We start from the raw sequence: 27849 nt of genomic DNA on the forward strand, positions 1-27849 counted from the left end.
GCCCAGTCCCAGCAGGCACTGCGGCCGGAACTACACATCCCAGCATGCCGAGCGCGGATCGGCTGGCAGCGGAACTACAATTCCCGACATGCTCGCCTGACAAGCACATTGGCGCCCCTTGGCATCCGCCGCGGGGGTGGGCTGGGGGTGGGGAGGGTGGTGGTCTCAGGCATGCCGCAGTAGATTCCATCTTCTCCCGCTCGGCATTCCTTTAGAAGCAAGGGTCGGGCCCCCTCGCCCCCTCGAGCGTATTAAACCGCCTCGGTCCTGCCCAGCCGCGCTCCCTTGCCTGTCTCTTTAGGGCCGCAAAACAACCCCCGGCCGAGACGGGGGAGGGGGGAGGCGTGGGGCGGGCCTTCTAGACCCTCCTGAACCAATGAGCGCCAGAGCGACTTTCCGGTCCCCATGACAACGAAGCCGTGCCCAGGGGGACCAGCCCCCCATTGGGTGGAATCTTTCGAGAAGGCTCGAGAAGAAGGAAGCGGAAGTGGCACGTGGAGGGGCCGGTGGAGGCGCCGGTGAGTAAATGCCGCAGATTCTGGAAAGTTCTCATCAGTGCGATACATAAAGCCTTGGGACCTCCCCCTTTGGGTCGGTCTCGAGCACCGCGCCGGGGAGCCGAGCGGCTGGCACATCTCGCGGATCCCGCCTGCGGCCGCCGATCGCCTCTTCCTCCCGCGGCCCCTCTAGCGCGGCCGAGCCCCCGCCTTCCCCCGGGCGGTGCCGGAGCAGCCTTGTCCCTGCGTCGCGGCGCCCAGCGAGAGCGGCCCGAGCCCGCGGCGGCAACTCGGCAGACGGGAGCGGACGATCCAAGCCGGCCATGTCGGTGGTGGGGCTGGACGTGGGCTCGCAGAGCTGCTACATCGCCGTGGCCCGAGCCGGCGGCATCGAGACCATCGCCAACGAGTTCAGCGACCGGTGCACCCCGTAAGTGGCGACCCCGCGGCAGGGGGTGCGGGCCAGAGGGTTTGGGGCGAGGAGAGAAACTCGGTGGGGGGCTGGAGTGCTGGGGGGCCGGGCCCCCCGCTCCCGACTTGCAGGCGGCCCCCGGAGAGCCGCGGCGCCCGGAGGGCGACTGCGGGGGGTGGCGGGCGCCGCTCCCGACACTCGGGGATGCCGCGGCGGGGATTGCCCGCACGACACGGGCAGAGGGCTTGCAGCCCGGGCTCGCGGGGGTGGGGGAAGGGAGCCCCAAAGGAGCTATTCTCGGGTGGGCGCCGAGGCCGCGCCACTTGGCCCCCTTCTCGTTTCCCGCGGGCGGCCGCCCCCGTTGCTCCGCCCGGCTCGGCTGAGCCGCCCCCGGCGCGTCCCCCGCCGCCCGCCCCGGGGCTGGTCTGCGCGCCGCCGAGCCGCGGCGGTGCAGCTTCTCCTTCCGCGTTGTGAAATCGCGAAAGGACCTAGAAGCTTCCAGAGCTCCCGCGGGCGGGGGACTGGTGTTGGCAGACGCAGAATCGCCCCTTTGTAGCGCGGATCCGCCTTGCTCCCCACCCGCAGCCCTCTCTCTGGGCTCATACTGCGGGGCCCGGTGCTGTTTATGAAAAATTCAAACGGCCTTATTTTTTTTTTTCCCGCCCTCTCTGCTCGTCTTCTAAGAACCGCTCAAGAATCCTGCATCTTGTTTCGAGCTCCCCATTAGTTCCGTTCTCCCCTCCTTCCCCCATCTTAATAAAGGAGAGACCAGAATAGTCGCGCAGACTTGTGTTGGCTTGCAGAGCTTGGTGTCTGGGACCGATCGAATAAATAAATATCCCGCAGCGTGGGCTGGGCATAGGGTCTCCTTTTTAAAGACCCAACCCCCCCCCCCCCCCCCCGCTCTGGTGAGACCGGGGAGAGAGGCTTCTTGTCTGAATCGTGTAAATGCAGACTGACTTGCTTGTACATTGGTGAAGAGAACTGCCTTAATTACTAATGGCATGCAGCTATTTTCAAACGCCTAAACCCAGGATTGAAAGCATGAACTAAAACATTCCCCTCTCCGATATGTCTATGGAAGTGTATGAGAAAATGGAGATTTAGCAAACATTTGACGGTTCTAGGCTGGCTGAGCTTGGCTGGACTGGTTCTTCTCTGAGCATCCGGTGCTTGGACCTTTACTAGTCACTGGCCACCTTAAGCTGTGTTGAGGCTTTTGTTATGCGGCTATACTTAGAAGGAGCACGGTATCAGCTCGGTATCTGCTCGGTTACCATGCTTAGGTGTGGTTTCATCTTCCCTGGCTCCGAATCCAGTGAAAGAGGGTGAGAAAAGGAACATAACAGATGAGGGTAGGGAAGATTGTGTGTGCAGCTAGTTAGCACGGTGGAACCAAAGACAACAGGTACGTCTGTGAGCCATGTAAGCCCAGGGCAGTGGTAGGATCCCCTTTCATATTTTTGAAGTGTTTGACTCAGTCGTATCAGCAACTGTTACTTTCCGTTTACTATGATTAGATTGTTTCCTAGGAAAACAAGTGCTTTTTGCAAGTGAGGTGTTACTCGGGTCTTAGAAAGATCCTCTGTTTGGGAGTGCATTTTAAAGGTTTGGCGGCAGCGTGAATGACTTTGGCTTTGAGGGTGTTGTTTAGCAATGGCTCAGATAATCTAGATGTAGGGTAACTCTCAGGACAAATGGAAACCGGCTTTAGCGTCCACCTGCCCCTTAAAACCGACTGCTCTTCCCCTGTCTGTGCAGACTCCTTGGGCGTGTTCCAGCTGCTGTGTTGCCTTTCCGTTTTTGTCTTTGCAGAGAAAGCAGGTCTCACGGTTACACGGCACTTTTTATCTCTTCAGAGTTGTCGCAGGGTTATGCTGATCATTCATTCCTGACACGGAATGTTTCTACTTGAGTCTCTTGTAGTTCTGTGTCACTTTTGCTGGCTGTTTAAAGCAGAGTTGGCTGTGTCGGACTCCAGAAGTGTAACTTAGGTGTATTTGTTTTGGTGTATGTAAAACCTTTAGATCCCAAAGAGGCAGATGGTAATCCGGACAGCAGTAGGTGTGGCAACGGCATTTGGGTTTAGATCTGGATAGTTGGTGACCGGGAAGTTGAGGTTACTATACCATGTAGTTTGCTAATCATGTATTTAGGGTCAAGTTAATAATACTCCCTAAATACCCACAGTATTTTAAAAGTGGGCTTATATCCACTTTTAATAATTGGGAACCCTAGAGGTTCTCTGTTACTGGGAAATGTTTCCCAAACCAGCTTTTGGGGGAGGGGTGGCGGGGACTGCCCATAGGAGTAGCAGTGAGAGATGAACCTCCTTTGAGTATCTTACCCCAATGCCTTCTTAGCGTCTTAAGTTAATGCTGCATTTGTCCCTGGTCCCTCCAAACCACAGATACTGGGTTTTCTCATTTTAAAATGCCCATGTTCGTGCATTTTAGCATTTTTGAAAAGCGGTTTATGTTTCTTCTAGATCAGTCATATCGTTTGGATCCAAAAATAGAACAATTGGAGTTGCAGCCAAAAATCAGGTATGTACTTAAAGGGTTTTGTTCACTTTTCTCCTACTTGCCTAGGAACTAAACCCTGGGCTGTATCCATTCTGCCCCTGGGCCACAACCCTGAAGTCTCATCACTGTTTAAGGGGCAAGTAAATCTCAAGAACACACAAGAATATGAAGTACCCAAGTCTTTTTATTTTGGGGCTTTTAGAAATAGCTGACAGATATCCTTTGTGATGGCTTTAAGATGGCTACTTTTTCCTTATCTCCCCTTGTTTTATTGAAAAATGTCTACTTAAACTTCTTTTTTAATCTGCCAACCTTAATTTGTAACTACTTTGCTACCTTCTAATGAATTCTATAATTTTAAAATATTCTTTCATGTGAAGTTTTTCATGATACTCAGTTTACGAGGTAAGTATTTCTTTTATAGAAGGAACTTGTCAGAAGTTCATATTTAAAAGCGTTTCTGGTGTCTTAATTAAGGTAGGACTGGGAGAACTTTGTGTCTAGACTATGCTATTTATTCATTAGCTGTTGTGACTATTCAGTATTTGAATGTGCCTTGTCTGAATGAAATGGGAGTTAAAAATTGCACATGAGATTTGGAAGACCTCAGAGAAAATTTAATACTATATTGAAATGATAATATTTTAGGTATATTGGGCTAAGGGATATTTTTTTTGGGGGGGCTCTTTTTTTTGTTCTTTTATTAATTGGGTTCTACCCCGTGCTCTCTAGGGTGTCCCCCACCTTAGTGCCCCAGGGGCTTCTGGTGTGGTCCCACAAGCACTGATTTTGTTTTTCACCCTTTAATATATCTCCCTGGTCCCAATAAGTTTTTAAAAATGAATTTCATGTGTTACTTATTGTTTAATGGACTACAGAAATTACATAACTTGATCTCTCAGGACTGGGGAGAAAAAAAAATAGTGACAAAGGAGAATGAACCATTTTTGAGAGGAGTGAAAATTCATTTAATTATTGTAACAGTCTTATAAATGAAACATCTATATTATGGCTAGTTGGGAGAGATATAGAAGAGAGGGAGAAAGGAGAGAACAGGTAAGCCTACTTGAAAGGAGTAGCAACAATACTGAGAATTTAAAGAAGTACTTTAGTAAATAACAGTCTGCCTAAAATGCAGCCTTTTAGAATACTCATATTGCAGACTTAACAGTCTACTGCATTTTCTCAGTTACCTCAAGAGAACCAGTTAAGGCTCAAATCTAGCCTGTAGACTGCTAGACATTCCTTTGCGCAGTATTAGAATCAAATGGAATTTTAGTGTATAAACATTTAAATTTCTTATTTAAACATGAATACTTCTAAGCTATCATTTTTCTTTTGAAAGAACAAAAATCAAAATAATATACTTTTGATATTTGTGAGCTAGTAACTTCAGAAGTTTTAGTTTTTAAATTATAAGATGTTTTAAGTCTATTAAATTTTGTCTAATTCTTCTAACCTACCTTCTGGCATTTCTGTAGAAAAGTCCTTTTTATGGCTGGGGAAATTCAGAGCTCTGAGAAAAATTATCACTATGATTTGAGTTCTTCAGTTCACTTTCTGTGAAATTGTTGGAAAATACTGATTGGTATTAGAAACAAATTAATATTTGATTTCCCCCTCTAGCAAATCACTCATGCAAACAATACAGTGTCTAACTTCAAGAGATTCCATGGCCGAGCATTCAGTGACCCTTTCATTCAAAAGGAGAAAGTGAATTTAAGTTATGACTTGGTTTCAATGAAAAATGGTGGAGTTGGAATAAAGGTAATAAAATTGAGCAACCTTTGATTCTTTATTAGAAAACTTTAATTTTTCTATAGAGATGAATACTTAGTTCTTAAACATTCAACTCAGATTTCTTTTGTTAGTGGGTTTTTGCGGGGGGTGAGGGGGTACCCAGCAATGCTCCCGGGTTATTCCTGGCCCTACACTAAGGAATTACTCCTTGTGGTGCTGGGGGGCCCATATGGGATGCCAGGGATGGAGCCCAGGTGGCCATGTTCAAGGGGAATGTCCTCCCCACTGTGCTATTGCTCCAGCCCCCTCAATTCAGATTTCTTAATCAGACAAGACGTTGTCGTTCTTTTTTTATTTTAAAGTTTTTTTCAATTATATATTTTTTAATTCTTTAATTGTAAGAGTACATTTAAAATGCCTTTGAAAATTTCTCAAATGGTACATACTGCTATAATTTAATTTCTATTTTTAAAATTTAATTTAAAAACTGTCTCTGATTTCTTTTCCCTTTCCTCTGTTGGAATAATCAGGCCACATGTAGGTTGTGGTGCTGTCTGGGGAGTATTGCACAATTAATTGTGGTGCTTGAAACCAGGCTGTGGCGTTGACTTCAGGTTCCCACACCTCATTCTGTGCTTCCCAGGGCTCCTTCTCTTCAGTTGTGGTGCACTGTTGGCTGGGGTGCCAGGGGCCCAAGCAGCAGAGCCACTGGGATAATAATTGAGCACATGATGGAGCCTGGAATGAAGCTTCAGTAGCCAGCTACCCTTTGCCAGGCAGGCCCTTTGGCCGCTGAACTGTCCTTGGACTCCTCATTTGTGCTTCTTAAAGCTTCTTGGAAATGATAAAAATTGGGTTTTCTTAATGGTTGAAGGAAACTAAATTGTGTTGCTGCATCACGCAGGTCTTAACCACCGTAGTTGTAGTTGGAGAGAGAAGTGTAATACAAGCAGAGATCTTTTTTTAAACTAGTAGAGGCATTCCTGTCTTGTGATAGATACAAAATATTTATCCCAATGATTCATCTTTTTAGTGTCAGTGGAAATTTACTTTCAAGTACCTTGGCACTGAAAACTTTTCTTTCAATATAGGTTATGTACATGGATGAAGAGCATTTATTTAGTGTGGAACAGATAACTGCCATGCTTTTGACTAAGTTAAAGGAAACTGCTGAAAACAACCTCAAGAAACCAGTGACAGACTGTGTTATTTCAGTAAGTAGGACTCAGCGAGGTAGTGAGTTTTATTTGAATTTCCTTCTTTGTTACACTTAATTGTCGAAAGTGTGTAAGCTGTTCTCTTACTAAGAAATAAAATTCTTATGGAGTACAAAGGTATTTTGGAGTAGGTTTGAGTAGTTTGACCTAGAAGTTTCAGATATTCTTGACGGGAGGTGCAAATTAAAATCACTTCTTGAGCTCTTTTGTTGCTACAGGCAGATCAAACTGGAGAATATAGTAATCTAGTCAGTAATCTAGACAACTGGTGTACTTGCACCGGAGTTGTTTGGGTTCCAACCTTAGTTGAGTACCATTATGTTAATGCCTTGTTTTACCTACCTGATGCAGTGGCAGAGCATGGGAGACACTGACACCTTGCAAAGTGCTGGATTCAAACTTTGGTCCCCTAAGTATCACCAAGTGTCACCTTTCACCCATATTCCCCCGTTCCCTACAACCCCCACCCTCGCCACCCTCCAAAACGCTAAAACACTGATTCTACATAGAGTAAAAGATTATGTGGTCCTTGTTTTTCCTCTGACTTCATTTGGTATAATAGCTCTCAAGGGAGTTGATTAATTTTTTTCTTTTAGTGAAACAAGATTTTATTGAAATGAACTCATGTGAGGGGAGAGAAATGTGTTTGGGAGAGAGAGCACAGGCTTCTTAAAGATAGAAAAAGCAAGCAAACAGAGATTAGCAGGTGATCTATATGTTCAAGGGAGAACATGGGCTTGAAGAGCAAGCCTTAAGGGGGTTATTTAAATTAATAATACTTTCGCAGTGGCTGGGAACAAACTCAAAGCCTCGCACACGTGAGGCATAATAAAGTCTGCCATTGAGCCATCCCTGACTTTATTTTTAATCTTTTGAGGAATCCTTTCATGTTGTTTTCCATAATTTGCATTCTACCTCACATATATCCTCCTGTAAACAGTTTTTAACTGTTGAGACCTTTTGTTTGCTTTTGGCTTGAACCCAGCACTACTCAGGACTTACTCCTGAATATGAGCCCGGGGATCATCCTTGGTGGGGCTCCATGTAGGGTTGCAGGAATTGAACCTGGGACATCCGTGTACAAGGCAAGTGCCCTACTCTCTTGTACTCTGTCCAGCCCTGCTTAAATATATTTAACATTAAATGTTGACTGTTAACAATTTCCAGTTGTTACTAGAATGTAGAATGACTATTTCTTTTCCTTACACTTGAAGCATTTTATTTGATTTAGACTTTCGGGGTATTCATAATTTCATTTCAGATTAAAATTTGCCCTTAAATTAAAGACCACTTTTAGGACAATCATTTCAAAAGTAGTTACTAAAGCTGAAAAGATAGTAATGGGGTTAAGATGCTTGCCTTGCATGTGGCCAACCCCTGTTCTGTTCCTGGCACTGCATGTAGTTCTCGAAGTATTGGGTGTTACACTTAAAAAACAAACAAAAAAGGTAGTTACTGTTTCTGAAAGCTAAGAAAATTGCTAGAAGTTAAATCTAAGGTTCTTTTGTGGCTTGACTAGACAAAAATTTACATGAATTGTTGTAAAATATATTGTGAGGGATTTGTATTTTGTAGTTTTTTATTTTTATTTTTTAGTTTTTAAATTTTTTATTGAGTCACCATGTGGAAAGTTACAAAGTCTTCAGGTTTAAATCTCAGTTATACAATGCTCGAATACCCATCCCTTCACCAGTGCTCATATTCCACCACCAAGAGTCCCAGTATAGCTCCACCCTGCCCCCCCACACCCCTAGCCCCCCCACCCTTAGCCCCCCCCGCCTGTGTAACTAATAAATTTCACTTTACTTTCACTTTGATTGCATACAATATTTCAACAAAACTCACTATTATTGTTTGGAGAGTCTCTCCCCTAAGTTTTTTATTTTTAAAGAGGTAACATTCCTTTCTGCCTTGCTTGTTAGGTCCCTTCTTTCTTCACGGATGCAGAGAGACGATCTGTATTGGATGCTGCTCAGATTGTTGGCCTGAACTGCCTAAGGCTTATGAATGACATGACAGCTGGTAAGGAAAAAGAGCTATTTTTTTCTGATAGAAATGTCAAACCTAGAGTTATAGCACACAAAGTGCTATTACTAGTAAATGTTTTTGCATATAGATGTAAAACCAACATATTAAAACTCAGTGCAGGGACCCCATGTTGTATTCTTGGCATCACAAAACAAATTAAAGCAAAACTTAACTCTACCCTCTTCCTCAGTCTCCTCTAGTCCTTGTTAATAAAACAGTAAAGTAGCAACAAAAGTGTTTCAGATTTCACGGTAGAATCACCTGCTGTTCAGCTAGATGTCTATGTTTAGTGAGTTTTTTTTTTTTTTCAAACAAAATATTGGTGGAGGGTCTTGGGTCAGATCTGGCAGTGCTGAGGGGAGCTGCTCCAGGCTGGTGCCCAGGGGCCCTACACATGGAGTGAACTGGGCTTGCTCTCCAGCCTGGTGAGTGTTTTCTCCACCCCCTAGAGAAAAACTGATCTGGATTCGTTTTAATCCTTAGAGTTGGGTATGTAGGCTTTAATTTTTTTGTTGTGAGAGAGTAGATGCAAGTTTTGCCAAAATCTTACCATTATAGGTTTCATAACTGCTTTGACTCCAAGTATTGGTAAGATTTTTTAAAATTTCCCTCCTGTATTTCCCAAATACATACGACTTGGAGTTGAATCTTTTTTCCTTTTTTTAAGGTGTTTTACTTTTTTTTTTTTTTTTTTTTTTCCTTTTTGGGTCACACCTGCTGGTGCACAGGGGTTACTCCTGGCTTTGCACTCAGGTTACATTTGGGGTCATGTAAAAATGTTTTTCAGGTATAACAGGGTCAGAGTGGAAAATTATAAAGAAGTCTTGGTCTAGGGATTTTATCAATTATGATTAGATGTGAGCTGAAGGTCAGTTACTATGTTTGGGCAGAGCAATTTAAAGTTTTCTGTCATGTTTCTGATATATTTGTTGCAAACTTAAATAAAGGCGCATGACTAGAAGTGTGTAGTGGTTTCAAAATTTGGATAAAGTTAATAAAGATAGGGTAGATTGGATACTTGCCTCTAAAATCTGATACCTAAAAACTTAAGAATTGTGTTGTTTTAGTTATATATTAAATTCTTCTCTAGAGTGGTAATATAAATATTGTATAATGAATTCCATATCACTTGTGGCTAGTTGCATGTGATTACATTTCATTGCATTTTTATCATGTGTGCATTATCCGCCTCCTGGTTTTATGTTGAAAGGTAACATTGCACTAATTAGAAAGGGAAGATATAGTTGATGGCTCAAAGATTATTGTGAAATTTGGTTTGGAAGCAATGTTCTATAACTTCCATTGTTTGAAGTATAATCAAGTACCCTGTATATGCTACTATATTGGTAACTGAAATTCCTAAGAAAATGTGAACCAAAAAATTGAAACATAGTTTCTTTTTTTGTAGTTGCTTTGAATTATGGAATTTATAAGCAGGATCTCCCTGGCCCAGAAGATAAACCTCGGGTGGTGGTTTTTGTTGATATGGGACATTCGGCCTTTCAAGTTTCTGCCTGTGCTTTTAACAAGGGAAAATTGAAGGTAAAGTCATTAAGTTGGACTGACCGAAATATATTAAATGTATTTTGTTTGTCGTTATTTTCAGTTACTGAGTTTGCAGGTGTGATTAAAGTAATAATCAGATTTTTTAATTTTAAACTAAATTAGGTACTGGGAACTGCTTTTGATCCCTTCTTGGGAGGAAAAAACTTCGATGAGAAGTTAGTGGAACATTTTTGTGCAGAATTTAAAACTAAGTACAAATTGGATGCAAAGTCTAAAATTCGAGCTCTCCTTCGTCTGTATCAAGAGTGTGAAAAATTGAAAAAGCTAATGAGCTCTAACAGCACGGACATACCACTGAATATTGAGTGCTTTATGAATGACAAAGATGTTTCGGGAAAGATGAACAGGTTTGTGTTGTGAAAATTCTGTTAGTTTTAAGTAGAATTCTGCTAGATTAAACTGTATCAGTTCTACTAGTGGTATTAAATCTTTGCCAACATAGGAAAATTTTCATGCTTTATGCTGGAAAGACTCAATACCAGGTGAGTTCTGCAAGGAGGTTTTTTATTTTTGAGCAGTTTTGGCCATACCTGGTGGTACTCTGGGGACTATTCCAGGCTCTCTGCTCCAGATCTGTTCTGGCAGTGCCTGGTGATCGTTAGTGGTATCAGAGACTGAACCTTGCAGGGTAATTACCTTATCTCCATCCCTGCTCCAAACCATCTATCCTGGGACCAGAGAGAGAGTACAGGTGGTAGGGCAGTTGCCTTGCATATGGCAGCTTCTGTGTGACCTGGCACCACATGGTCCCCCATTTACCTCCAGGGGTCACTTCTAAGCACTGCTGGGTGTGACCCCTCCCCCCCAATTAAATGATTTATATTAGCTACCCTCTTAGGTATGTTTTTCCTTTCTGCATTTCTGCGCCAGTAGTTTTCTTTTCACAAAATACTTACTAGAAATTTTTTGTTTTGTTTTGGTTTTGGTTTTTGGGTCACACCTGGCAAATGCACAGCAGTTAGTCCTGGCTCTGCACTCAGGAATTACACCTGGCGGTGCTCAGGAGGACCATATGGGATGCTGGGAATCGAACCTCGATCGGCTGCATGCAAGGCAAATGCCCTACCCGCTGTGCTATTGCTCTGGTCCTGAAATATTTTTTAATGACCTGGAAATTCTTAAAATAATGAGAATGACATCACATAAAACATTGATTGACGTCTAAAATGGCAGTATTACAAATACAGTTTCTTCTAGTAATAATATTCTTAAGTGATTCTTCCCTTCATGTACTTTTTTTTCATGTAGTTACATAACAAAAGTTACAAATTACAACATTACAGTGAACTTAGAGTATATGATGTCAGGAAAGAAACAGATTTGATAAGGCTAATTCTTTTGTGTTTAAATAGAATATTTTCTAGAATAACCTTCAAAAATAGTTGTTAAAATATTTCTTTTGATTGCAAGGGCACAATTTGAAGAACTCTGTACTGATCTCCTGCAACGGATTGAGAATCCTCTTAAATTACTGATGGAACAAACTGAGCTCAGAATAGAAGATGTGAGTGCCGTTGAGATTGTTGGAGGCACTACACGAATTCCAGCTGTGAAAGAAAAAATTGCCAGATTTTTTGGGAAGGATATTAGCACTACCCTCAATGCAGATGAAGCAGTCGCCCGAGGTTGTGCACTACAGGTACTGCTTTCCAGCCTTTTTTTTGCTGTTTCTTCCCTAAGCATGTTCTGCTTTATTTTGTCAGGGCAGGGCCATGTAAGTAATCAGAGCCACCCTTTGCCTTTTAAGGGCATTGAAAAGAAGTTACTTCAAAGTAAATCCATGGGGTGGCTAGACTCGATAATTCTGGAAGGTCTAGGAAATTTATAATTAAATTAAGGGACATGTCAAACCAGTGATTAAGAACAGGCCTAATTCTGAGAAGATGGCAGGAAACACAGCTGTAGAGTGCTAATTAGTTGTGTGGTGGTGATGCTTGTTACAAAGCATATAACTATCGGGTTAACATTTGAATTTTGATTAGACATTTAATATAAAACGAGTTTATAGACAGACTTTTAGACCTGACTTCCTTTACAACTGAAAGAATGTAGAACTTGTATGTACCGATTTTTACTGAAAATTTGTGGTATCAGAATCATTGACTGTATCTTTATGGGGTTTTAGTTTTTTTCCTTGATTAGTGGATTATTACTCCATTGATCCGTATCCAGACATTGGAAGTTTATAAAGAAAGCTCTGTTAGTGAAACTTTCTTTTGGGCCCTCTTGAGGACTCCAGTGCTGCTCAGAGGTTCAGTGATCTTCTGTTCAATCATCATATTGAGCAATTTTTGTGGAACTATATTTAGGGCACCCAAATAGAAACGTGGTGATACTTTATTCATAAAATTAGTTAAGGATTAGTTGAAAATATGACTTTGGGGCTTGATATTTAGTTTTGTGGTCATTTGAAAGGTGATGAGAACTTCTTATGACTATGTACCCATATTCAGAAGATAGAGCTTATAATTAAATTACTATCACCAGGACATTTCTGGATAAGCCCTAGGAAATTTGCTGATAAATGTTACTGTCCTCAGATAAACTGTTATTTTTAAATTTTTTTTTATTCTTTTTGCTTTTTGGGTCACTCCCACCAATGCACAGAGGTTATTCCTGGCTCTGCACTCAGGAATCATTCCTGGCGGTGCTCAGGGGACCATATGGGATGCTGGGAATCGAACCCGGGTCAGCCACGTGCAAGGAAACGCCCTACCCGCTGTGCCATCACTCCAGCCCCTAGACTGTTATTTTTATGTTTAGTTATTGCCATAGTATTTATGCAAGAGACATTTTATTTTTCCCATAATTTGTACTGCTGCCTTTTTTTAAAAAAAAAAATTTTACTTTGTTGAATCACCGTGAGATACAGTTACAGGCTTTCATGTTTGAGTTATAATCATACAATGTTCAAACACTCATCCCTCCACCAGTGCACATTCCCCACCACCAATCTCCTCAGTATACTCCCTGCCCCCAACCCCACCTCCCTGGCAGACAATTTCTCACATACTCTTTCTCTACTTTTGGGCATTATGGTTTACAACACAGATATCAAGAGGCCATCAGTTTTGGTCCTTTATTTACTTTCATTGCCATTTTTAATTTGAATTTAAACCTACCCATCCCATCTGAATTGAATTTTGTATTAAATGTTGACTTGAAATTTTTGTTCTCATGATCATCTTTCTATTAATGTTTTTTCAGTGCGCAATCCTTTCTCCAGCGTTTAAGGTCAGAGAATTTTCTGTCACTGATGCAGTCCCTTTTCCAATATCATTGGTATGGAATCATGATTCAGAAGAACCTGAAGGGTATGTAGCCGAGAATCACCCCTTGATACAGTCATGTAACATAGGAGGAAAGTATGAGAATTGCTGAGTCCTGTGTAGTTCTGTTTTTGGCTTTTGAGGCCGCCCTTTCCAGTTGGTGGTACCAGTGTCCATTCCCCGCAGTGGCACATCAGGGTTCTTTTTGCTGTACACCTTTGCCAATGACTGTTCATGTTGATGTAAAGGCGTTATCACAGGTGAGATGAGATGAGATTGTCCTTGTGGCTTTGATTTGCATTTCCCTAGTAATCGTAGATGAACGTCTTTTCTTAACCTGTTTGGCATCTGTCTGCCCTGCTCAGGGAAGTATCTCCCCAGCAGAGATACACACTCTGGAGCAGTGTTTACAAAGCCTGGAAGCGCTTCCACGGCCAGCTGGATCAGATGAAACTGGTTCGAATCCTGGGCCCAACAGCAGTCAGGACTCTGCTCTCCAGGGCTATGCCCAGAGTTGCCTGGGCTGGGGTCTTGCAGTCCTGAGAACCGAAGGAACTCACACCTCACAAATGCCGGGCAGATACCCTTAAGCTGTAAGGGGCTAGCCCCTTCTATTTATTTTTAAATTGTGTTTTAGTTGTGTTGGGTGTGTTTTACATTTCTTGTATATTGACCACATGTTGGATAGATAGGGGGTATACAAATACGAACATTCTCGTGCAGTAGACTGTTTTGGTTTCGGTTTCTTTTGCTGTACAGTGTTCAGTGTAATGTAGCCATACTTATTTTTCTGTATCTTTACTTCTCTTGATATAGGGGCTGGGCCTTAAGCCATTCCTAATGCTAATAGGTGTAGTGTTTTTTTTTTTTTTTTTTTAGTTTGAAATCTATTTCAAACTAAAAACATTTGAAATATAACTAATAACTAAAGTTCTGTGTACTTTATGGTTTGGGTCTGACATCCAGGTCATTAATTGTTTTGAATTTTTTTGTTCATGGAATTAGAGTAATTCAATTTTATCCTTTACATAACACCTGGTTTTTCATAACACCTTTTGTCTGAAAGTTTCCTTCCTCCAGTGTCACAGATTGTCAGTTTATATGCTTATTTCTGAACTTTGAATTCCTTTCCATTGGTATGCATGTATTTTTTTTAAAGTTTTTTTTTTTTTTGGGTCACACCCAGCGATGCTCAGGGGTTACTCCTGGCTTTGCACTCAGGAATTACTCCTGGCGGTGCTTGGGGGACCATATGGGATGCCGGGGATTGAACCCGGGTCTGCCGCGTGCAAGGCAAACGCCCTACCCGCTGTGCTATCGCTCCGGCCCCGGTATGCATGTATTTTTATTGCCGACACCTTTTCAATTACTGTAATACAGTTTGAAGTCAGGCAACATGATGCCATTTTCTTTCCCTTTTGTGATTCCAGGGGAACCTTAGTATTTTGTTTATTTTCCTGTTAAGAAAAGTATCGTTGGGAACTTTGGTTCGCGCTGTATTAAATAAACGCCTCTTCCTTTCCCCTAGTGTTCATGAGGTGTTCAGTCGCAATCATGCTGCACCTTACTCTAAAGTTCTCACCTTTCTGAGAAGGGGGCCTTTTGAGCTTGAAGCTTTCTATTCTGATCCTACGGGAGTTCCATATCCAGAAGCAAAAATAGGTAAGCGCTTATCAATGCATATTTGCTATTTTCAAGACAACTCAGTACAAACTGAGTAACTTTTTTTACTCTTAACAGTGTTAAGTGCAACAAATTCTGTGCAAAGACATTTCAGTTTAGATAGAGGTGATGGAGATATGACTTCATCTTATTATTGAGTAAGCTGGTCTGTAGACATAAAACATTTCCAACAACTTTTATTATTTTTCCTATTCTAATGTGATACCTATTTTAAAAGCAGGCTTGCCTATTAAATAAAAATACCTATTTTAAAAGGCACGCCTGCTTTTAATAATAATCTTTTCTTTAGGTAAAATATTATGTCCAATTTAAAATTTGACTCAGAAACAACTGAAACTTTTTAAATTGAGTATCCTTTTCTTAGTGGGAGAGTTAACTGGATCACACTTGACAGTGCTCATGGTCCGGCTCTCCACGGGGGGTTGCAGAGTGCTGGATTGGAGTCGGGGCAGCCACATTCAAGACTAACACCTTAACCGTTGTTCTATCTCTGGCTCAGTATTGTGGGTTTTTTGTTTTGTTTTGGGTCTACACCTGGTAATGCTCACCAGATAATCCTGACTCAGGAATTACTCTCTAGTCCAGTCTGCACTTTATGAATACAGTACTTGATTTTACCTCTTGCTTGGAGACCTTAGAACCTGGGGTGCGTAGGATTGCCTGCACTGCCTGTGAGGCACTGTGGATGAAGCTTACAATGTTTTGCTTTCCCTGGGCATTTTATTTCTAAGCCTTGAATCATCTTCTAGGCCTTTTTCTCCCCAACAGTCCCTAATGACAGGCCTCTCAGGCTCATCTCAGCAATTTGGGCATCAGTGGGGATTTCTAAGTGTCCAGATCACACAGCCACTCAGTCTGCACTTCTAAAGATTTCTCAGTAATGCTTCTAGAAAAGTGTATTAATCATAATTTCAAGCTTTGATAGTGCTTTTAGTTTACCGTTCCTATTTAAAATTGGAAAATGGTTTTCATTGTCAAAAAGTGTATTCCCTGAAAGATGCTTAGGATTAAAATGCAACGTGCACTTGCTATCATCTGCTTTAGCATACTTGCTAATAGATTTTCATGACTGGTTTGTGTTCATCCATCTGGAAAATAGGGTAGTCATTGCTTGTCATCAGTACCTTACACTGTGTGTCCTAATTGTTAAATAAAAACAATCAAAAGAGTGCCCTTCCCTTTTGAAACTGTTTGTTATATTCAGGCTAATTGCCAGTATCATGGGTACACTCTATGCCTGAAAACCCAATTTATGGGCTGGGGAGAAAACTTTGCCTATGAAAGCCCCCCCACCCCCACCCCCCAGCACTGCCGAATGTAGCCCTTTAAGGTGTTTAAGGTGTAACCCTGATGACCCCATTATCAGTTGACTGAACCCTGTCTTATCACCTTGACTAGACACTGAACATCTGCTGACAGAGGTTCCCTGGCTCTCCGAGCATTGTTTAGGAGCTTCCTATATACTCCTCGACTTCCGACCCCCTAAAAAGGTGGGAGGCTGTATTTACAGAATAAATTAATTAAATGGACTTAAGTCTAATTCAGTTTGTAGAGCAAATGGTCAGAAGATGTTGAAACAGCTGTGGTTTTTAAACATTATATCTTGGCTTGGAGGGGGGTGAGGAGGGCCTCGCACCCTATGGTGCTCAGGACTTATTCCTGTACCATATGGTGTGCTGGGGATAGAACCTGGGTTAGCCATGTGCCAGGCAAACACCCTACCCGCTGTACTATTGCTCTGGTCCAGGACTTTGCATTTTTTGTATGTTTCCTTTACAGAGATCTAGATTCTATTTGAAAATTGTCGGTTACTTTTTCTTTTAGGTCGGTTCATAGTTCAGAATGTTTCTGCGCAGAAAGACGGGGAAAAGTCTCGAGTGAAAGTCAAAGTGCGGGTCAATACCCATGGCATCTTCACCATCTCCACGGCATCGATGGTGGAGAAAGTTCCCGCTGAGGAGAGTGAAGTGGAGTCTGACATGGAATGTCAGAATGAGAGACAACCTGAAAACTCGGACTCGGATGTAAGTTTGTGTATATAAGCCTTTGAATTTGGATATAGAGCTGACTTATTCTAAACTATATAGGAGCAGGGTAAGGAAAGGATGAAAATCTATTTTTCTTAATTTTGATTAGAATTTGGGGTGATATGATAGTAGCATTTGCTAGGTGACTTATAACCTGGAATTTAGTGAATTTTGATTAAATTCTGCTTAATGTAATTTGAACTGATGTATATTAGTTTTGAAAAGACATTACCACATGTGGTAATACCAGGTTTTATCTAGTGATTCTTTAAGAAAACCACCTAAAAATACTATTCAGTGAAATCTCTACTAAGTATTAACTTTTCTTTAATTGTATGACAAAATTGGTGTTCCAGAGTTTTTCTTTTTACTTAAATGATGATTTGTTGTATTGTGGAAGAACTGGCTAACCTGAGAAAAGAAATGTGTTACATCCTGTGTTCATATTCTTTAAGAATGAGTGATAGGGGCTGGATCGATAGCACAGCGGGCAGGGCGTTTGCCTTGCACGCGGCCAACCCAGGTTCGAATCCCAGCATCCCATACAGCCCCCTGAGCACTGCCAAGGATAATTCTTGAGTGCAGAGCCAGGAGTAACCCCTGTGCATTGCCGGGTGTGACCCAAAAAGCAAAAAAAAAAAAAAGAGAGAGTGATAGTTTTATATGGTAAACAGATGGATTTTAACAAACTTTAAAATAGCGTAGCAGTTAAGTTCTGACTAATGAACTGGGTTATAGCTTAAATGAAGAGGCAGATAGTACAATTAAGAATGTACTAAGTGTGGTATGCTGGGATCTGAAAATGTTCTATTAATGTTTCTAGGACGTTTGAGGGGGTATTAATGTCTGAGCCTCATTTTTGTTGTTTGAAAACTTCAGTATACCAAGTTAAATGACCCGTGCCGTATTCTTTCTATTTGACTACAGACGCCAATAATCAGTGCCTGTTGTATCAATCTCAAGGAACTTTTGTGGATATATTTGCATATCAGGAATGCTGTATTTCTGAATATTTAGTGTCTGCCTTTAGGATCTTGAAGCTCTAAAAGAAAAATATCAGAGACTTCAGGGTGGGCATAAAATAGTTAATTAGAACATGTCCAGTTTCTCTCAAGGATGGAAGAAGGTCATCACAAGCACTGACTTGCTGGGGACTGAGACCTACTAACATGTAGTGCATGTTCTTTGTCCTGAGAGCTTTTGAGCTAGAAATTGCTGGATCAATGGTGGGGATAGAGGGTCTTGCATATCTGAGCGGAAATGCTGAACCCAAAAACATAGCAGCTAGATACTATTTAATTGTCCAGTTCATCGGAAATACAGATATGTCAGTGTATAATGGTGCTGTTGGAATTAGGTTTGGGAAACTTGCTTCTGGGACAGTGGAGTAAATCTGTTTCCTCTGCTTTTAAATTTTTTGGGGGGCGGGGGTTAATGTCTACAAGGCTAGGTGAAATGTCTTAAGGGAGCGTTCTTGATCGTCATCACATCAATCAAAACGCCTACTACTTAATGTTGTTTAACTTTATTCAGTGCTGTCATTCAAAGGATTTCTTGCAGGTTTAAAATTTCTAAGAAGTTAAAAAAAATCTGTTCATTTTACTTTTCTATCCAGTATCTTTCCTCCCCCACTATTAAGATTTCAGAAATTCAGTGTACTGTCTTTGGTGCCCGGTAACCTTTTAAATTTATACAAGTACACCTGCTTTCTACATCCTTTGTGCCTGGGCTTTCATTTCAGAAAAATATCCAGCAAGACAACAGTGAAGCTGGAGCACAGCCCCAGGTACAAACTGATGGCCACCAACCCTCACAGTCTCCCCCTTCACCTGAACTTACCTCAGAAGAAAACAAAACCCCTGATGCTGACAAAGTGAGTGACTCTTCTAGTTCATTCCATTAGATGATGTTGCAACATGTAATCATTAATGGTATCATTAAATCTGCAGTTTCAAGAGAAAGCACCAAATGACTTTCTCCTACATATTTTTTCCTGTTCTGTTTCAGTGTGGTTTTTATAAAAACTAAAACCAGCTAGAGGTACTCATGCCCAACAGAGGGAACTGCTTTAGAACTGAAAGCTTCTCTTGATAAAGTGCCCCTCCAAGCACCAAGAGACAAATGCACGTAGCATTTGCTGTCTTTAGAGTTAGAGGGAGCAGCTGACTCCTGGAGCACAAACGGGGACATCCCAGTACTGTGTGATTCATTTCCAGTCTAATGATAAATTCATGGGTAAAAGGAGTCTAGTAAACTTTCAGATCACTAGTCAGGTTTACAATAATTGTGATCATCCGGTAATAATCAGATTGTGTTTCAAAGTAAATAATAATTTGTGCTTCAGTTCCGCAGTATGCATTAGAAACAAAGTTAAATTGGTTTTATCTCTTAAAAAGATACTTCTCATCAGACCTTTAAAATTCATGGTCAGATGGATATTGGGAGGCATTCATTATAACACCCCCTCATACTCTGAGGATAGAATTATTAACCTCAGACAAATAGAGGTTTGGGATCAAATTCACTTTGTGCTTATAAAAGTTTCCAGGTTTGAATCTTCCCATGCCCTGATTGGTCATGGTCTGTAGGTTCTGAACTGGTTTCTGAACGCCTTTTATTTCTCTGGTTAAATTTTGTGTTGATGGAGGAGCAGCTTGCTGGTTTTGAGGAAATTGTCACAGCATTTCTTCCCTTCACTTCAATGTTGAGCACTTAAGACTTGCGCCAGTAGTTTCCCGTCTCTGTCTTGAACATTGGGTAACCTTACATGATTTTAGGTGGAAGTGCAAATACGCCTTTTGGAACATTATCTCACACACCCACACAGGATCTCTTATCCATGCCATGCCAAATACCGTTTTATAACTGATTTTGCTAGTAGTTGGTTGAATGTTATACTACCATGTATAGCCTGTCATCATCCATTTGTTTACCATATATCTGTTGTGCTCCAGTATTTTGCTAGTGGTCGGTGTCATTTGTTTTATTTTTCTTCTCGTCGGTCCCTGTCCCCATAGCCTGCATGATATGTTGGAGGGTTCTCATGCTCACCTGAGGGGGAAGAACACATGGGACTTGCTGACTGATTAGGTCAGAAATTGCCAGATTCAGTATAGTACTTCATGGGCTCGTGATTTTTTCCTTTTTAGTTCAGTCACCCTGAGATGCAATTTATAATGCTTTCATGATTGGGTTTCAAGTCATACAGTGTTCCAACACCCCTCCACCCCCCACAACCCTCTCGAAGCCTGCCTCTTCGCAGGTATTTTTCTTTCTCTTTCTCATTTTGGCCACTATGGCTTACAATACAAATAATGACAGGTGATCATGTTTTGTCCTTTACCCATTTTCAGCACACATCTTCCATCCAGAGTGATCCCTTCCAACCATCATTGTCATAGCGGTCCTTTCTCTGTTCGAACTGCCTTCTCCTCCAGGTTTTGAGGCAGACTTTCAACTGTGAGCCAGTCCTCCTAACCTTTGTCTCTACTGTCCTTGGGTGTTAGTCTCATACTGTGTTTCTTTTATATCCCCAAAACGAGTGCAGTCATTCTATGTCTGTCCCTCCCCTGCTGACTCATTTCACTTGGCATGATGTTCTCCATGTCCATCCATATATAAACGAATTTCATGACTTCATTTTTCCTAACAATTGTATAGTGTTCCATTGTGTAATGTACCAGAGTTTCTTTAACAGTTGTCTGTTCTCGGGCACTTGGGTTGTTTCCAGATTCTGCCTATTATGAACTGTACTTCGATGAACATAACAAGTACAGATGTCATTTTTGCTGTGTATTTTTGCACCTCCGGGGTATAGTCACAGAAGTGCTATTGTTGGGTCACATGGAAGCTCAGTTTCTAGTTTTTTTTGAGGAATGTCCATATTGTTTTCTAGAAAGGCTGGACCAGCTGGCATTCCCACCAAAGAGTGAATGAGAGTCCCTTTTTCCCCCCCATCCGTGCTTGCACTGGTTGTTCTTGTTCTTTTGAATGTATGCCAGTCTCTGTGGTGTTTGATGATATCTCATTGTTGTTTTGATATGCATCTCTTTGATGATTAGCTATGTAGAGCATTTTTTCATGTGCCTTTTGGCCATTGGTTTTACTTTCTTGAAGAAGTTGATGTTCATTTCTTCTCTCCAGGCATGTGCTTCTAAGACACATTAATTAGAAGTCTGGGAGACAGGCATTCTAGTGCCATATGATTATGATTTTAAGCAAATCGTTGAAATTCCTTTGGCTGCCAGTATCTTAATGTAAAATATATAGAACTTCAGCATCCTTTATAACTTCCCCAATTGCCCCACCACAATATTTGTTGTGCCTCGTGGGCTTATCTGTTCCTAATCTGATCTGCAACTGAGTTTCCTAAATAGTGTTTGTGCTACCAGCAGCAGTGGAGACACATAGAAAAGGTTTGGAAGATTAAAGGCCATAGGGGGTTCTTAATTTTTTAGCCTTGTGTTTTACCTATTTTGGGAAGTATGTAAAACTTTTCTTTTTAATTAAGTATGTATTTCATTATTTCATTTGGTATTTCAGTATATCTTTTTACCTTGAGGAACTGATAAGAAATTATACAACTTGAAAGACCCTTGTAATGAGAATATGAGAGAGAGAGAGAGAGAGAGAGAGAGAGAGAGAGAGAGAGAGTGTGTGTGTGTGTGTGTGTGTGTGTGTGTGTGTGTGTGTGTACTGATTTTAGTTAAAGCGGGTGTCATTTTGGGATATAAGGGCCAATAAGAGTAGAGTTGATCCTACTGTGTTCAACACTGGTCAGAGTCCACCTTGGGTTACTGTTTGATTCTAAATTATCATTAAAGATGTGTTAATTTGGTAATAGCTTGGATTTGGTGGGGTTGGGTGGGGGACTTGCAGACTTGCTTAGAACAGTTAGAAAGTGGAGATCTACAAAGAAAAATTCTTACAGGAATGAATCTTAAGTTTAGTATGAAAAGAGAAGAAAATCACCCTGTTGAATTCTGAAAGACAGTAATGGTATCCCGGATTTAAAATGAAAAGATGGGACTAGATTAAGTTGAATGTTTTTGGGGGTTTTATTTTTGTCTTAAGTCATCACTACAATGGGAAAGGCGCTTTTTATTTTTCAGGGATTAAGAATTTCTTTCTTTTTGTATCCCCTCTTCTCAAGGTTAATGAAAAGAAAGTTGACCAGCCTCCAGAAGCTAAAAAAGCCAAAATAAAGGTGGTGAATGTTGAACTACCAATAGAAGCCAACTTGGTCTGGCAGTTAGGGAAGGACCTTCTTAACATGTACATTGAGACAGAGGTAAGGACCTAATTACAAAATAATGGTAAACACCATTACTTTGGATTGTGTTTAGTTGGCTTTGTCTGAAGAGATGCATGGTTCTTAGCCATATTCATGTAGTATGAGGAGTTGTTAGGATAGGATAAAGACAAACCTGTTGGATTTTCTATTTAATATATTTTAGTAACAATGTTATCTTGATGTTTTTATTAGAAGAGCTCTTTAGAATATTTCTGCTTGGTATAAAATTGAAGATTGAGGGGTTCCTGGGTTCAATCCTAAGCATTGATGCTCCTCCAAGAATTGTTTAGTATAATCCCCTCCTGGGAAAAAAAAACAGGACCCTCCCCCCCAAAAAAAAACCTGAAATTGATTTTCAGATTTTTGTGAAGAAATTGACGACATTGTTGTCTTAGCACAGTTCATTGGACTTGGACATTGGTCTCTCAGAACACATCGGCCTTTTTTGTTAATGGAATATGTAGTGAAAGTGAGACTTAGTTTTCTGTTGCTGAATTGGTTTCTCTGGGCTTAAAGTTTAATTGTAAATGTACTGTAAGTAAATTAATTTGTCTTTGCTTTAAAAATGGAATGGCAGATGGTATGACCATTGTACATTGGCTAATAATAATCTTAGGTATATCTATATAATTATAATAAAAGTGAAATTTATGTGTGAACTTAGAAAATGAAGAATGTCATGAATTTGAGGTAAAAGTTAAAAGAATTGTATTTTTTAATATATATTATTGATTTTAATACCAAAACCTAAATAATGGTTAAACTTTAGTTATAGATAAACTAAGGGAGTTAACCTTTTTTTCTGTTTCCTGACAGGGTAAGATGATAATGCAGGATAAATTGGAAAAGGAGAGAAATGATGCTAAAAATGCAGTGGAGGAATATGTTTATGAGTTCAGGGACAAGCTGTGTGGACCTTATGAGAAGTTCATATGTGAACAGGTTTGTTTAGAGAGTGTTCTTCTTGGTTTGGGGGCCATCCTGGTGATGCTCGGGGGTTACTTCTGGCTCTGCACTGAGGAATTACTCATGGTAGTCTCTGTAAACCATATGGGATGACAGGAATGGAGCTCGGGTCAGCTGTGTGCAAGGCAAAGCGCCTTACCCGCTATATTATTTTTCTGGCCCCCTAGAGATGTTTTAATTGAGATCCCACATAAAGCTGTTTGAACATAAATTTTGACATTTAAACTTTTGCTTTAGGACTTTGTAAAAACAAAATCACTTAAAACAGAAATGGATACAGACTTACTGGTGAAGTGTAGATTTATTCCATTCTCGTTTATCCCAGTGGCATTTTTGTAATCCACAAAAAAAGATTCTATCAAGTATTTATTCAGACTCTGACATATTAGTTGTGGGGCAACGGGGATAATTAAGAGAAAATCCTTACTTTCAGAAACCTCAGGCTCACTGTTTTTAAAGTGAATTTGATTCATTTGTTGCTTGCTCTATTACTGTTTTCTTCCTGTAAGACTTGTTTATACCATTGCTCATCTTTTCTGACCTCCCAAAATCTGTCTCTGAATAAATATCAGAATCACAACTGGGAAATGGTTTTTGGATTGCTTCTGGTTTAACACTTTACTTTTGGCAGTTATAAGGTTTTTGGGCTACCTTGTAATATATTCTAGTTCTTGCTTCTGCTCTAATATTTTCTTAGACTGAAGTCCTAAAGTAGAGCTATTCCAAACTCAAATGGAAATACATGAATTTGTTAGGAATATATATATTCAGAAGTGATAATTTTTTCCCAGTGTTAGGACAGATGCTTGCAGAAACTCTGGTTCAGTCCCCAGCATCACATGGTCCCCTGAGCACTGATGGGAGATGAATGGGCACACAGTTGGGCGTGGCTCTGAAATGATTGTTCTGGAGGGTAGAAAAATACTCTTCCATGACCATATTTCAATGCCTAGATAGTTAAAATTAGACATTTAAAGTTACTGTCACTGTCATCCCGTTGCTCATCGATTTGTTCGAGCAGGCACCAGTAACGTCTCTCATTGTGAGACTTATTGTTACTGTTTTTGGCATATCCAATACGCCATGGGTAGCTTGCCAGGCTCTGCCGTGCGGAGGCGATACTCTCGGTAGCTTGCCGGGCTCTCCGAGAGGGGCGGGGAAATCAAACACCAGTCGGCTGCGTGGATAGCACAGCGTAGGGTGTTTGCCTTCCACGTGACAAATAAGAAATTTATATTTTTTTCATATTAGAACAGGTAATTTACCAACATCTCTTGGTTGTCTTTATAAAAAAGACAGAAGCCAAAGTGTATAACTTCCTTTTCTCTTGTAAATTATTGGAGCTAATTGAGTGTTTTTATTACTGCTTTGTAGCCTTGCAGTAAGGAGACCTGAGCTAATCAGGAAGCCTTCCTAGAAACAAGATTAAGTAGATACTTAGGTTTAAGACATCCGGAGATGAATTTATTTTGCTATGAAGGTTTCAGGTAGGTCTTTCGCTGATCCTGACTTTTTTTTTTTCTCTTCTACAGGAGCATCAGAAGTTTTTGAAACTCCTCACGGACACTGAAAACTGGCTCTATGAAGAAGGAGAGGACCAAGCTAAACAAGCCTATGTGGACAAGCTGGACGAGTTGATGGTAGGCCCTTCTTGTTCCTGGAAAGCACTTGCTATGGCTTAGACCAGACTGTTGAAATTAAGTCATGACAAATGATACTGTAATACATTTTATTTTAGAAAATTGGCACTCCGATTAAAGTCCGATATCAAGAAGCTGAGGAACGACCGAAAATGTTTGAAGAACTAGGTCACAGGCTGCAGCATTATGACAAGATAGTGAATGACTTCAGAAATAAGGCAAGTCATCTGCATCGTCAGGAGTTTCCCTACCCTAGAGTTCAGTGGATTTCATCACAGACTTGAATGATTCTGAAATGAGAGGTTGGGTTTTGTATTTGAGACCAAATGCACATTTGCACTTTAGAGGAAACGGGGTAAATTTCATGAAGCAAGGTAGTTTTCATTGAAACCAGCGGGGGGAGAGAGCGCGCATAGTGGAATAGGCATGCAGGGAGACGGGGGCTTGAGGAGCAAACTGAAATTGGGTCAGATTGGATGTTGCTATTAAGTTCTACTTTATGACCTTGGTTTTTCCATGTAGGATGAGAAATACAACCATATTGATGAGTCAGAAATGAAAAAGGTTGATAAGTCTGTCAATGAAGTAAGGGAGTGGATGAATAATGTCATGAATGCTCAGGCTAAAAAGAGTCTTGATTCAGATCCAGTTGTACGTGCTCAAGAAATAAAAGCAAAAATAAAAGTGAGTATTGTCATCTAATGTTCCCTTCTTTGTTTTCTTAGGTACTCAGCTTATAATTGTTTGAGCTTTAAACATGTCCATAATTTCAATGACTATTTTGAAATGGACATATCTTTGAACTCATCCTGACTCAGACCCAATTTCTTAAGTGCATTTTTAATAGCATAAAAATATAGAAGTCCTTGTAGGGTTGTTAAATCTCTATTTCTTCACTTGTTCATCCAATTGAACAAATACATTCATTGGGCATTTACAGTGTGCCAGCCATTAGGGGCTAATGTTTTATAAAGCCCCTGCCCTGTGTAACTGCCCTCTGAGTGGATAGAGACTTGACAGTAAACAAGGCTAAGTGCTGTAGCTAAGGAATCAAATGGGATTAGGCGGTTCCTGGCGGTGATGACGACACAGGCTGATGCTCTTGTTAGGAAGGACCTTGCTGAGTGCTTAAAGCTTCAGAGGCAGGTAGGAGAAGGGCAAGCAGCTGCTTTCTGTCTGGAAGGATGTTCACATACAGTGAAGGTTAAAGAAGTGCAAGCCTTTGAAGATTGACTACAAGCTTGAATCCCTGAGTGGGCCACATGAGGTAGTCATTTGTGATCAGACCAGTTCCTGATATATCAAAGAATGTACTTTCTTTTTTAATAAAATCTTTAGGCTGTAGTTTGGGGCAAGTATAAAGTAAAAAGGTTTTTTGCATACATATATGTGTATTGAAATTGGTAGAATGCTGCATATAGGAAAGTAATTGAAAGTTAACCTGATAATAACTAGTTTTGGTTCTCCTTTTAGGAGTTAAATAACACTTGTGAACCTGTTGTAACACAACCAAAACCAAAAATTGAATCACCCAAACTGGAAAGAACTCCTAATGGTCCAAATACTGACAAAAAAGAAGAAAATGTAGAAGGCAAAAATAGTTTTGGTGCTGAGCCTCCTCATCAGAACGGTGAATGTTACCCTAATGAGAAGAGTTCTGTTAATATGGACTTGGACTAGATAACATTAAACTGGCTTAGTTCTTCAATTAATAAAATATTTTTGCCATAGTACCTGATTCTACATAACATATGAAGACTATTTATATTTTCTTTTTTTAAGGATGTTTAGAAAATTTGTGTATTATATGGAAAAAGAAAAAGCTTAAGTCTGTAGTCTTTACAATCCTAAAAGGGAAAATTGCCTTGGTAACTTTCAGATTCCTGTGGAATTGTGAATTCATACTAAGCTTCTGTGCAGTATTACCATTTGCATCACTGAGGATGAAATTGACTTTTGTCTTTTGGAGAAAATAATCTGTACTGCTTGTTCAAGAGGGCTGTAATTAAAATCTTTAAGCATTTGTTCTTGCCAAGGTAGTTTTCTTGCAATTTGCTCTCCATTTCAGCATGTGCGTGGGTGTGGGTGTTTATAAACAAGACTAAGTCTGATTTCATAAGGGCTTTCTAAAATTAATTCTGTCTAATAGAATATGGGGTTGTTTTTTTTTTTTTGCTTTGATATTAAAATCCATTTGGTAAAGCATCAAAGCTAGTGTAATGTGTTAGCAGCATGCAGAACATAAACTTTAAAATATATCTCTGCTTAAACAGTACATTGTCGTGTGAAGATATAGAATGGAAGAAATGATGATTGTAACTGACATTGTGAAGCCTTCTATGAGCTTTAAAATAAAGTTCATCTTATGGTGTCATTTCTAAACTGTTTTGTCACTGACTTTAAAATGGAATTGGAATGTCCAGAGAGATAAGTCAATTGATTATGGTTTATATACAGGAGACTCAGGTTTGATCACTGACCATTGCACGGTTCCTGGGCTGTGTGGCTGCCCTGAGCACCATTAGGTATAACAAAGACTATGTGTTAAAGTTCAAATACTTTCTTGCTGCTGCTGTATGCTTTCTATATTCTAGTTGATAAATGATAGAGAAATAGCATTTTTTTTTACATTAGGATCTTAAAAATGCAAGGTATATAATGTGCTTATAAACTACTTATATCTAATTTTGACTTGTTTTCCAAATTTTGCATAGGAAAAGCATGTTGCTGGTTCTTGTTGCTTATCCTCAAGTTCTTTTCTTATGATGTGAGTTATTTCTATGTGCAGTTGTATTAGTGTTACATTGACTTAACAACCCTCTACCAGGGGAATTAAATATAGTCAAGTGGTACAACTTTACCACTGTAAGGAGTCATGTGTATAGAAACATTAGTGATGGGTTTGGAGGTTGGCTTTGGGACCACTCCTGGCGAGGTACTCGAGGACTTACTCCTGACTTTGTCAGTAGGGTCCCTTGTGTGCAAG

At 40.6% G+C, this 27849-nt stretch overlaps 1 protein-coding gene across 3 annotated transcripts; it reads left to right on the top strand.

The window, feature by feature from the left end:
- Window positions 1-390: 390 nt before the first annotated feature.
- On the top strand, window positions 391-27245 carry HSPH1 (heat shock protein family H (Hsp110) member 1). Of its 3 annotated transcripts, none has more exons than XM_004604542.3 (18): window positions 391-518; window positions 3398-3455; window positions 5061-5201; window positions 6266-6388; window positions 8314-8413; window positions 9828-9961; window positions 10088-10332; window positions 11396-11624; window positions 13193-13299; window positions 14783-14916; window positions 16762-16961; window positions 18706-18837; window positions 22117-22254; window positions 23074-23199; window positions 24756-24863; window positions 24962-25081; window positions 25386-25547; window positions 26337-27245. In XM_004604542.3, the coding sequence occupies exons 1-18, from the start codon at window positions 406-408 to the stop codon at window positions 26541-26543; spliced, it is 2577 nt and encodes an 858-aa protein (XP_004604599.2). In that variant the 5' UTR covers window positions 391-405; the 3' UTR covers window positions 26544-27245. The 3 variants fall into 3 exon arrangements, with proteins under 3 accessions (XP_004604599.2, XP_004604597.2, XP_004604596.2); XM_004604539.2 differs by having other exon boundaries at window positions 422-927; XM_004604540.3 differs by lacking the exon at window positions 18706-18837 and having other exon boundaries at window positions 413-927.
- Window positions 27246-27849: the final 604 nt, after the last annotated feature.

The sequence above is a fragment of the Sorex araneus genome, chromosome 1 (genome assembly GCF_027595985.1).
Source record: "Sorex araneus isolate mSorAra2 chromosome 1, mSorAra2.pri, whole genome shotgun sequence".
In the NCBI taxonomy this organism is placed as follows: Eukaryota; Metazoa; Chordata; class Mammalia; order Eulipotyphla; family Soricidae; genus Sorex; species Sorex araneus.

Coding starts and splice junctions, on each gene's coding strand:
- HSPH1 (XM_004604542.3), top strand. CDS start 406: ATGACAACGAAGCCGTGCCCAGGGGGACCAGCCCCCCATTGGGTGGAA. Junction 9,962..10,087: donor TTAACAAGGGAAAATTGAAG/GTAAAGTCATTA, acceptor AAACTAAATTAG/GTACTGGGAACTGCTTTTGA. Junction 23,200..24,755: donor AGAAGTTCATATGTGAACAG/GTTTGTTTAGAG, acceptor TCTCTTCTACAG/GAGCATCAGAAGTTTTTGAA.